The following is a 12,064-nucleotide window of genomic DNA, read 5'->3' as shown; positions in this document are numbered from 1 at the left end:
ACTGCCTTGTGAAAAAAGAAATAAAACTTTGATCCGCATCATAGCACGACCTAGTGACCCCAGTGTTCTCAGAGAGAAACCTGAAGTTCTAGTTCAGCCTCTGATCAAGTCAAGATGTTGTAGACGTGATACTTGTTTCAAAAGGGCTGAGGTGAAGGGGATGAACACTCTTTGTTAATTACATGTACCAAGAAGATGAGTCCCTTCCAAGAGTTTCACCCACGGGAACAATGTGCATTCTTCAGTTTCTATAAAACTGTGTGGCTGTACTAAAAACGCAATAAAGAACACCTAAGTTATTAGGTGTTATTAATCTAGACAACAGAAGGGGAGAAGGTTATGTTAAGAGTGTGAGCTGCTCATTTAAAAGGAAGAATAGAAAACATAGGTCCAGATTACGGATCTTAGGGGCTCTCTCTGAGAAGAAGAATTTCAAGACTCTGCCTTCAACTGGGATGCCTAGAGATGGGGTCTGACAGGCAAGGGAGATGTTTCGATGGACAAACTGCTTGCTGTTCAAGTGTCAGGACCTGAGTTTGGATCTCCAGAAGCCATGTGAAAATCAGGTAGGTGAGGCGGCTGCCTGTAATCCCAGCACTCAGGAAACAGAGACTAAAGAGCCCCAGGACAAACTAGCTGTTGGGGAGATCTCAGTTCAGCAAGAAAACTTGCCTCGAAAACTAAAGTGGAGGGTGATGGAGAAAGGCACACACGCATGCACACTTACACATGTACCCACATACATGTAAAGCATATATATATATATATATATATATCACATATACACATGGAGAGAAAGGAGAGAAGAAGGGGGGAAGCACAGGAGGGGATCTAGGACATAGAAGATTTATGGGGTGACCTTCCCCAAAATGCTACTCATGAAGAGGATGGCAAGTGAGAGAACCCCGAAGCACAGTACATCTGGAGCCAGGGATTGAGTGAGTCCTGACATCCAGAAAGGGGCTTTAGAATTGAAACAGCCTTCCACACTTGTGAGGAGTGGAGGAAGCCCTGAATGCACGTGCAAGGTGCAGATAAAGTCCTGAGTGAGTGTGTACTATTGACGCAAGCACAGCTGTGTCAAGGACCCCAATGTCACAGATCCATGGGAATGGCAAAGCCTTCCCTGGGTCAGGCTCAGGGAACTGGCAGTGCCTTCTGCTGGTCTGCGTGTGGATGCTGACAGTGTGTGTGAAACCAGCCATCACAGCTCCCTCCATCGGGATGATGGCAGCCTGAGACTGCTCCCCTACAGAGACTGCCAACAAGACTAGAGAACCTGCCCTCCTACGCTGTACACAACAAGCACATGGAGGTTCTCAGTTGTTGCGTAGTAGTATGTACTCCATTAGAGTGAGCACAGCCCACCTGACCCCAGCTTTTCTGTACATGTGCCCGGGTGTTTGTCTTTGTTCAATCCCTCCCCACCCTGGACAGGTTTCTAGGACCAAGCCATCCAGGATGCAGCACACACCTATTGCCTATTAAACCAAGAAAGCAATATTGTGTTGGTCTGGAGCCACTCCCTGGGATGTGGGAGATGGAGCCCTGACCTGAAGATGGGTTTGCTTCCTTCCCTCACCTATAATCGTGGGATCTAAAGTCGGAAGGCAAATGTCTACCAGAGCTGTACCCAGAAAGGTTAATCAGGTAGCGGCCTCAGCAAACTGCTATCTCCCATAGACTGATCTGGCTAGCTAAGAGTCTCAGTTTAAAGAAATTTAAGAAAGTTAAGCCTAGTGTCATGGCACACTCCTATAAGTCCAGCATTTAGGAAGCTGAGAAGGGAGGATCACAAGTTTGAGGCCATTCTAGGTTACCTGATGAGACCCTGGGTTGTTTTTTTTTTTTTTTTGGGGGGGGGGCGTTATTTGTTTTAAAGGAAAATAGAGAAGAAAAGAAAAGAGAAAAGAAATTATGAGAAAAAAATCTTATGAATTGCTACACAGTAAGAAATCAAACCAACTCACCATTTAAGGATGTGGAGACATGAAGTCATAGAGCTACTGTGGGATTATGAGCCGAGCTAGCCACCCCCCTCCCCAAGTCATTGTCAGAAACTGACCCTGGAGGACTCCCCCACTGCTTGCTCCCAGGGAATGACACTGAGCTGGGATTCAAGCAGTGATTTAATCCAGGACACAAACAATCTTCATTCAAATACCACAAAGCTAGTAAGCAGCAGTCACGTTCAACCACTAACAGGCAAATAGATTTCAAGCAGTTTTGTGTTAGCGTGTAGAATCAGCACTTACAGATCAATTTTATTCAGAAAACAGATTTCAGTCAATATAAGTGAAATGGTTCAGATTAGTTTAGCTGAATAACCAGTGTATGGATTATGGTGATATTTTATTTGTGCTCCAACAAATGAAGCTTGCCTGGAGATCAAAGGAAAAAAACAGCCACTATTAGACATAGAGGCCAGGCCAGGCAGTGGTAGCACACGCCTTTAATCCTAGCATTTGGGAGGCAGAGATTCATCCAGGTGAGTTCAATGCCACACTGGGAACAGAACCAGGTGGATGGCACACACCTTTAATCCCAGCACTAGTTAACCATAGAGGTCTGGAGGAAGTGATGTAGCTGGGCAGAGAGACAAAGTAAGATGGCAGGGCACAGAAAGGTATATAAGGTGTGAATGTACAGGAAGTAGCTCTCTTTTGGCGGGGGATTTTGTAGGGGTAAGAATTAGTGGCTTGCTGCTCTGCCTCTTTGATCTTTCAGCTTTTACTTCAAAATCTGACTCTGGGGTGGGTTGTTTTTTTTTTTATTAATAAGAGCATTGAGCAATTTGTGTTACAATGCATCCCATCCAATCTTGGAAGTTTTCCAGTCAGATAGAGCTAAAGCCAGTAGAAGCACACTGCTAACTGTCGTCCAGGTCTGTCATAAGTGCTCTGTCTATGTTATCTACTACACCATTTGCTATGATCCTCTGAGGTGACTTATTACTGTTCCTATATGATCATAAAGAAGAATGGAGATGTATACAGCTCTGAGACATAGCAGCTCTTCTAAGCCACTGTCATTTCTGGCTTGGATTATTCTGTTTGCACTCTGTTCTTAGTATGTGTCACAACGCTGTGGCAAAATACCTAACAGTGACTAGTCAAGGGAGGAAGGGTGTGTCTCAGCTCACAGTTGTTCAAGTCTTTATGCCTCATAGGTAAGACAGGCATAATAACAGAAGCATCTCAGTCCCTGGCAGCTTGCTCATAGGGGCCATCAAGAAACAGACAACTAGACAGCAGTCAGGAGGCTAGGCAAAGTACATCGCCCCTTTCTTCAGAAGCACCCTTTCTGTTTCTGTCTGTCTGCCTCTGTCTCTCTCTTCCTTCTCCCTCCTTCTGTTTGAGACACTGGACAGTGATCTTTTTCTGTCCTCTCACTGGGACTACCCCCACCCCACCCCACCCCCACACACACGTGCCTGAACATATACTTACATGAACTTGCATAAATGTTTGATGTCCACATTAGCCTCCTTCTGCATCAGAATCCACCGAGCACACTCTCAGCCTAAGCTCTCTCCATTGCTTCCCTCCTCTAGGTATTTTGATGGCTGGCACCTCATTTCTTTCAGGTTTCCAATACTACCCTACCAGTGAGACTTCACCTAGGATGATGTGGAACCCCTGCCCCACAGCACTCCCCTGCTCCCTTGTCCTCTTCTGTACTTTTAGAGTTCACCTATGATCTGACTTCAATACTTACACAGCATTTTTTACCATGCACTAAAACTTGGGCTTTTTGAAAAGCAGGCATTCATACAATTGTTTCCTGTTATATTCTAACCATGTCAGAATTATTCCTGATAGAGTAAATACGTGTTGAATTAAATCCAGGCAAGACTTGAGGCCCATTCTCTTAAGTGACAAACCACACAGGCTTCCAGAAAAAGGACTTCTTCCTTGGGACGGGGGACCCGGCAACCTAAGGTGCCTTCCAATTCTAGGACAGCAAAGCTATGGCAGTCATTGGGCCCCTGGGAATATGGCTTTCGGTCCTTCTCTTCCTCTCCTGACACATTATTTACTACTTGCCTTGAACAAGCAAGTAGTGAGCACTGGGCCGGGATGAGATCACGGGTCCAGGAAGCCAGTGGCGCCTTCTTCAGCATCTCTAACCTAGTTCTCCTGCTCTTCCTGTTCACTCTTGTCCCTCAGCTACCACCTGACCTGGCCAGAGCTCAGCTGTCAGTAGGAAAACAACATCAAAAACGGGCATTTCAAGCCAGTGATTTAACTGGTGGCCACAAAAGCCATCACATAACCATTAAACCAGATATAAACAGAGTGCGCTGAGGTCATTTTACAAGACGAAGTTAAATTCATTTGATGGATGATGGGAAGCTCAAAAGCCAAGTCAGGGAAAAGCATAAACCCAACCTTGCAACCTCATGTAGCCTCGACTCAGAATCGACAGAATAATAGAGTGACAGGACGCATCTGTCCATCCAAGATCAATCAAAGATAGGGGAATCGGGATGGGGGTCAGTTTCAAAGCTTCAGGGAAAAGCTGCAGGTCACGTGAGGGAGACAAACCGAAAAAAGGGCTCTGTGACGTCATCCTGAAATAAGATACTTCCTGATTTCTTGCAGTTCCCGTGAGTTCTAGGTAAAATTTACTTCACATGGCTGTGCCCTTTCTCCACCAAAAAACCAAACCAAAATAACAAACAACCAAAACCCTGCAGACTAACAATGAGAGCTCGAGAAGATTCCGTCTGAATCACATGCATCTGCCAAAGGTGTGGTTATTGGTCCACCTTTAAAGTTACCACTTCAACCTTACAACCATTTTTAGGGTTACTTAATCAATGTGAATATCATGGGGTTGTTTTTTTTTAATCTTTTCTGAACCTAGTGTTTGCTTTTCGAACATCGTGTATTGTATATCTTCATTCAATATAGTTACACTGTAACACTGTAGTGAAATATTAGCTTGTTTGATATGAGGAAAGTATCTATTGGGCACTTATTTCCTAGCCTGATTGATCAATTCTTTTTTTAAAAAGGTTTAAAAATTTTTTTCTTAAATCTTTTTTGTTGTTGTTTGTTTGGTTTTTGTTGTTTGCTTTTTTGAGACAGGGTTTCTCTGTGTAGTTTTGGTGCCTGTCCTGGATCTCGCTCTGTAGACCAGGGTGGCCTTGAACTCACAATGATCTGCCTGGCTCTGCCTCCCCAAGTGCTGGCATTAAAGGCGTGCGCCACCACCGCCCAGCCTTTTTTTTTTTTTTTTTTTTTTCTTAAATCTTTAAGATGACCTTTACTTACAAATTAAGTTGCAGTTAGGAAGGATGAACAGGGAAAAACTAGTCTCCAGTGTCTTTGCATAGAAACACGAGACTAAGATTTGTTTTCATTTTTCCTCATTAAGATACCTTACTGATATTTTATATTGTTCAAAAAAAAGTTGGTTTTTTGTTTTGTTTTGTTGATGACTCCTAATCTGCTTTTGGAATTTAGGTTTAAAAGTGTAGTTGTAAGCCACAGTGTGTGTGGGTGTGTGGGTGTGTGTGTGTGTTTGTGTGTGTGTGTGTGTGTGTGTGTCTGTCTGTCTGTCTATCTGTCTATCTGTGTCTGTCTGTGTGTCTGTGTATCCACCTTTTTGGCAAATGGCTGATGAGGAGGATGAAGATAGTCAAATACATCTTTATCAGCCTTCCTTGCTCTGGGACAGTTTGAAAAGACAGGACTGCAGGAAAGGAGCAATAGTGATGCTAGCCTACTCCAGAGGTGGAAGGGAGCTAGCCTCCTTACTAGGATTCTCCTTTGACGAACTTCTACCAAGACAGGCATTATCCTCCTGCTCAGAAGCAGAAATCAAATGGCTTGACCTTGCCTCAAATCTTACACCACTGGAGGGCAAAGCCTGACTGAGTCTGGCTCCTCCTGTCTGTGTGTCTGGGCTCTTCACCACAGCTGTGCTGTATCACAGGAAAGGAGGGGGGTGGGGTAGGAAAATGTCATAAAGGTATCAGTGAGAACCCAGGAGAGAAAAACTGCAGGTTCTCAGCTTTGTTTCAGTTACCATCAGTGTGCACACATATGAACACACACGTAGGCAGTTCTTCCCCAACTTAAGTGTCGCCCAGAGCATCTGGGGGCTTTCTTAAAGGTCACCCAACAGGCCCTGAAAGAAAGAAGGGCTTGATTGAAAACCTCTTCTTCTCACTTTTTAAACACTGGAAAATCCATTTGGCTGCAAGAAATGAATAGTAAAAGAATTCTAACTACCCAGAGCCAATAAAAGGTAATGGAAAAAGGCAGGAACACGGTTGGATTCCATTTTCTTTTCACTCAACACATCCTGTCTTTAATCTGGAAGGTAAATAGGCCATGCCCAACAGACCAACTCTTTCCAGGTGAAATTATCTAGGTTATAAAAACAAGCAACAACTGTGCTCCCATTATCCTCCATTCATGGCTGGCAGAAACAGTGTCCAAAGCAAACCAGACCCGCAAGAGAGCAAACTCATGCTTTCCATTGCTTTGAAAACCGACTTTTGGGATTCTTTTCCCTTGACTGAAACTGTCCGGAATTATCTGAATGAAAAAGTTGCAGTAGCTATAAATGAGTCAGGTGTGATGGCTAACGCTGAACTCTTAGTCCTTGGGAGGCTGAGGCAGGAAGATTGTTCGAGAGCAGCCTGGGCTATACACCAAGTGCTAGGCTAGCCACAACTGTACAGCAAGGCCCTGCCTCAAAAAAGGAAAAAAAAAAGATCCAGAGAAGGTGTGGTAGTTTGAATGAAAATGACCCCAAAGACTCGGAGAGAGTGGCACTAATACAAGGTGTGGCCTTGTGGGAGTAGGTGTGGCCTTGTTAGAGGAAATGAGTCCCCAGGGGTGGGCTTTGAGGTTTCAGAAGCTCAAGCCAAGCTCAGAATCTCTCTTCTTCTTCCTGCTGCCTGAGGATTTGGATATAGAACTCTCAGCTCCTTCTCCAGCACCATGTCTGCCTGCATACTGCCATGCTTCCCGCCATGATGATAATGGACTAAACCTCTGTAACTGTAAGCCAGCTCTAATTAAATGCTTTCCTTTATAATCATTACTGTGGTCATGGTGTCTCTTCACAGCAATGGAAATCCTAACTAAGACAGAAGTGAAGCTTGAATTTTCGTGTTTTCATTATTTATATTGACGAATGAAAACAAAGAAAAGAAAAAAGGAGAGAAACTCTCTGCATTCCACCTCTTACTAATTTACAACCTTCCTGAGACATTTAGCCTTTAGAGCACCAGAAATAATTACTAAGTTTCTGTCACTATAATTCCAATGTATCCACATCTGGGACTCCATAACTCCATTGTGCACCTAAAGCCTTCATCCATGTGAGTGAGGACTGTGCCCACATCTGTTTCCTCAACTCCCCTTCTTCTCCATTTGAAGCCAAACATGGAGTTCAGCAGAAGAGAGCGCCTCCACAAGCAGAGCATCCAGAGGGTGCTGTATTATTGCAGTGCTGCGCTTCGCCCTCCTTTCTCTGATGTTACTTAGAGCCAGAACATACAGTAGATGGTCGAAAGCAGAAGTGTCAGGGGCTGGAGAGATGGCTCAGTGGTTAAGAGCACTGGCTGCTCTCCCAGAGGACCCTGGTTCAAGTCCCACCACCCACATGGCAGCTCACAACTGTCTGTAACTCCAGTTCCAGGGAATTTGATGCCCTCTTCTGACAGCCTTGGGCACTGGGTGCACATGTGGCCCACAGACATACATGAAGGAAAAAATACTCATACACATAAACTAAAAATACAAGTGGCAAAGGCCGGGGACTGAACTCAAGTCCTTTGCCAAAAGCAGCAAGTTCCTTTAACCACTGAGCCATCTCTCCGGCCCCTAGGCACACTTTTTTTATTTTATCATGTTTTGGATAAAACGAAGAAATAAATCTCTAACATTAAAAAAAATGTTCAAGTAGTACTTCAGGCGAGTCTGACTCTCATTGCCAATTTACAGACACTAATGCAGTCGCACGTGCTCAGCTTTCGGCTTTAGATCGCCATAGGTAACGAGGTGTCAAGGGGCCAGCGAAGGTTGATGCTTATAGATACAAAAACTTCCAGAAAATGGAGGGTTCCAAAAATATCAAGCCATGTGACTTTCTGCTTCTGAGCCCTCTGTAACAATAGGGAAGTATGAATCTAGTTGACAGAATAATGTAATTGTTCAGACTCCAACTCCCAAATCACTGAAAAAATGAGAAACAGCGGTACTGCTTTTAATTAGAAACTGAAATCTATTGAAACAACAATGTGTCAACATTAGCTTCTTGTAAAGATGAAATGCAGCCTTTGGCTCACTATATTCTCTTCCCAGCTTTGACACACAAGCTTGAATTCTGCACTATGAACTCTCACAGCAAAAACTGAACCTCATATCTCGCCCTTAAATGCCAGGCACACTCAGAGGAAAACTCCCATCGTGGTTTTCACTAAATGTTGCCTCTGATTCACGTGTTTCAAGGAGTGGGAAGAGTCAAAAGCATGCAAGACAGATAGAGAAGCCATTGTTTCCGACAGATGGGTTCAGAATCCAAGCAAACCCAAAGGAAAATGGTCGCCCTGAGGTGAAGAGACCTCTTCCTCTCTTTCCTTAAAGCATCACATACTGGCAAAATAAAGGAGTAACATCGGTGTGACTCCTAACCCCCTAAAACTCAGTGTCTTCCCTAGACCTGTACCTCTGACCACCCCCCCTTTACTGGACTCTGCTTTCTCCGAGCCCTGTTCCCAGGCTCCTGTTTCCTATGCTTGGTGCTCAGTTTGCAACCCTCTGGTGGATTATAACAGCAGTTCTCCAGCTTCCAAAAGCTGCCACCCTTTAATACAGTTCCTCATTTTGTGGTGACCCCCAACTCTGCGGGGCCTTTACCCACCAACCCCACAGTTCCCCAGAAAGTAGCAGGAAGTATTAGATAGAAGGATTTAGAGCAAAGAGATCAACAGATAGAAAATACAGGATAGCCTCAAGAGGGCCTGGAACCTATTCCAGCGAGCCCTGACTCTTCTGTTCTAAGGTATTTATAGAAACGCCAAGGGGTGAAACAAAAGACCTCCCCCCAGCACAGCCAAGTGCCAACCATCTCAGACACCTGCACTCAGGCCGGTGGGCTAATCATCCTCTCTATGCAGACCTGCTGAGTAAAGCCACTAGGAACCTGAAAATGGGTTCACACAACCAACCGTAACATTATTTTTGCTGCTACTTCATAACTGTAATTTTTCTACTTTTATGAATCATAATGTAAATATCTGATATGCAGAATATCTGATATGTGACCCCTGTGAAAGGGTCATTTGGCCCCACGAGAGGTCATGACCCACAGGTTAAGAACCTCTAGATTATAAGCTCCTAAGAGCAGAGATCTTTTCTGGATTTTGTTTCTATAACTGAGAATTTCTGGTGCCTGAGAATAGTCGCCAGGACACCAGTGCTGGCTGACAGGTGCCTGTTGGATGAGCAAATGGTACCATTCTTTGCCATCTTTCAGTCCTGTGGGATCCCTTCCTTCTGGCTCCCACCTCGATTCATTGACCAAGAAACCTTCAAGGAAACCAGCAACATAGGTGACAGGCATTGACAACAGACATCACTCAAAGAGGCAAGTTCATCCCTGGACATCCATGTCACAATTGTTGCTGTTTACTAATGCAGACGAAGAATTATTCAGCACATTTTAGAAGTAGGAAAATAGAAAACCTGAAGGAAAATTCATTACTATCTGATTTTTTTCATCATTCAGAACACCCAGTGAGATTAGAGGTAATGGTTAACTAGAACATGCTGAACGTTTTGTTTTGTTCCTGAACTAGAATCTTCAGAACACCTATAATCCCAGAATGCCAGAGGCTGAGAGAAAGATCATGAGTTCAAGTCCAGCCTGGGCTACACAGCAAATTAAACACAAGCTGGAGCTACATATATACATGTAGGCACACCTTGTCTCAAAAGCTCAAGGGTCATGATAAGAGCACTTCCCCAGCTTTCATTAGACCTTGGTGCCATACTAAGCTCTGCCTCCACCACCACATAATGTAAAACCTAAATAAATAAATAACAATTCATTATACCCATTATCTACTAAATAAAAACCACTAATCTGTTCACTATTCCCGATGGCATTTGCAAAGTGAACCGAATGTGTGTTTGCTTTCCAGAGCAGGGCCAGACTATAGCAAACTCAATATGCCACAGAAATGGACCCTGTAGCTTTTATAATTTTTCCCCTAACTTCTCATGGACTTCCCCACGGCGCAAACATTAAGAAAAACTTACCGATGTGCAGTAGATGCACTGGCATTCCTGGAGCATGGTCACCTTGTCCAGAGGCTGTTCACACAGGCAGAGCTTGCACGTGACAATGGGGACAGGAGTCAGGTCTCCGGAAGTTGGATTTTCAGCAGTCATGGTCAGACACTGCAGCCCGTCGATGGAGTCCATTAGCCTGTCTTCAGCCTCCTCTATCCCTACAGAAAAACCCAAAGTAAGAAACATTATCGCCATCCATATAGCTAATGTTAAACACATGTATTTGGGGGTCTGGCTGAGTAAATCCTCACTCCTCACCCTTGGTGATTTCTGAAAGTACAGTTGATACCTTTCTGGGAACTGTGGGATGGAGTACTCTTGATCTTGGCAAGGTCTTCCCCAAGCCCTGAAATTTAAGCTGACCTCACCTCACTGTCCTGATTCATATCATGGAGGCTAGCTGTGGGAGTTAAGTGATCACTAGACAGGGAGGAGAAGGGATGAGGAGATGTTGGTCAAGTGCACAATTCCAGGCAGACAGGATGACTAAGTTCTGGAGAACAATAGGGCAACACAGTGACTCCAGCTAATAATAATAATGGCATTGTGTACTTGGCAATTGCTGAGCACAGATTTTAAATGATTCCCACCAGGAAAACAGAAATAAGCATGAGAGGTAATGATTGCATTAATGATCTTGATTTACTCATTTTGTGTGTATGCATACTGTCTTAAAACATCACATTGTGAATCATTAATTATGCCTTATAAAGCTGGCAGGGGAGATAGGAAATCAGTACTATAAACAAACATGCCACTTGGTCTGAATGAGAAGTGGCCCCCATAGACTCATGCATCTCAACACCTGGCCCCCAGTTGGTAGCCCTGTTCGGGGAAGGTTTGAAAGCTTTAGGAGGTGGGAACTTGCTGGAGAAAGTATGGGCTTTGACAGTTTATAGCCTCACCCCACATCTAGTTCTCTTTATGTTTCCTGGGTTGCCAAGGAAATATGAGCAGTCAGCTTCCTGTCCTGGCTACCCACAGCCATGCCAGCCTCATTGTTATGGACGATAACCCTCTGGAACCATTAGCCAAAATAATCTCCTTTTTCCTTAAGTTGCTTCTGTTTGTGGTGTTTTACCATAGCAACAGAAGTAACTAATATAGTACATCACTACCATCACCACGGTCAATTCAACTGGCTCAAAAAATGCTTACAAATAGGATGTCTCTCAAAAGAAAGTTCAAGAATTACCAAATAGGTTGGGCTGTAGCTCAGTGGTACAGCACTTGTCTAGGATGTAAGGCCCTGGGTTCCATCATCAGAAACACTAGAAAAAAATTATCATGTGGTCCAGAAATTCCACTTCTGGGTATGTGTTCCCAAGAAGTCTGAAATCAGGGTCTTAAAGAGGTATTTCTACATCTTTGCATTATTAATATCATTCATAGGAGTATTATTCATGACTGCCCGAAGGGAAATCAAGCTAAGTGCACATCAACAGATGAATGAACACAGTGTACCAAGCATAAGAAGAACAATGCAATCAAGAAACACAGTAAATACAGCAAACGTGAGGCTGCTGCTAATCCAGCAGACGGTTCTGCAAAAAAACAGTTTTATGTGCCAGAAGGACACACTAAAATACTAATAAAAGGTATAGTGGAATAAATATATAAGCTATTAACATAGTTTCTTATTATCATTAACCAGTCATTATTCACTGTCCATAATTGTATATGCTATTTATGGTTGGTAATGCTATATGTTTGTTTATACCAGTGTCACACAAATGTGGATCATG

The 12,064-nt window shown here is 43.8% G+C and overlaps 1 protein-coding gene across 5 annotated transcripts in view; it reads right to left on the bottom strand.

Annotated features, from left to right (window-relative positions):
• Rnf144b (ring finger protein 144B) overlaps positions 1 to 12,064 on the bottom strand; it is a 151,792-nt gene that overhangs the window by 44,440 nt on the left and 95,288 nt on the right. For all 5 annotated transcript variants that reach the window (XM_006972855.4, XM_042278425.2, XM_076573269.1 and 2 more), the window contains exon 2: positions 10,287 to 10,477. In XM_006972855.4, the coding sequence (XP_006972917.1) occupies positions 10,287 to 10,451 (165 nt within the window). In that variant the 5' untranslated portion in view covers positions 10,452 to 10,477. The remainder of the gene's footprint in view (positions 1 to 10,286; positions 10,478 to 12,064) is intronic.

Source organism: Peromyscus maniculatus, chromosome 5 (assembly GCF_049852395.1).
Source record: "Peromyscus maniculatus bairdii isolate BWxNUB_F1_BW_parent chromosome 5, HU_Pman_BW_mat_3.1, whole genome shotgun sequence".
Lineage (NCBI taxonomy): Eukaryota > Metazoa > Chordata > Mammalia > Rodentia > Cricetidae > Peromyscus > Peromyscus maniculatus.
Note: the sequence above shows the minus strand (reverse complement) of the source record. Positions and strands in the feature narration are given on the sequence as shown.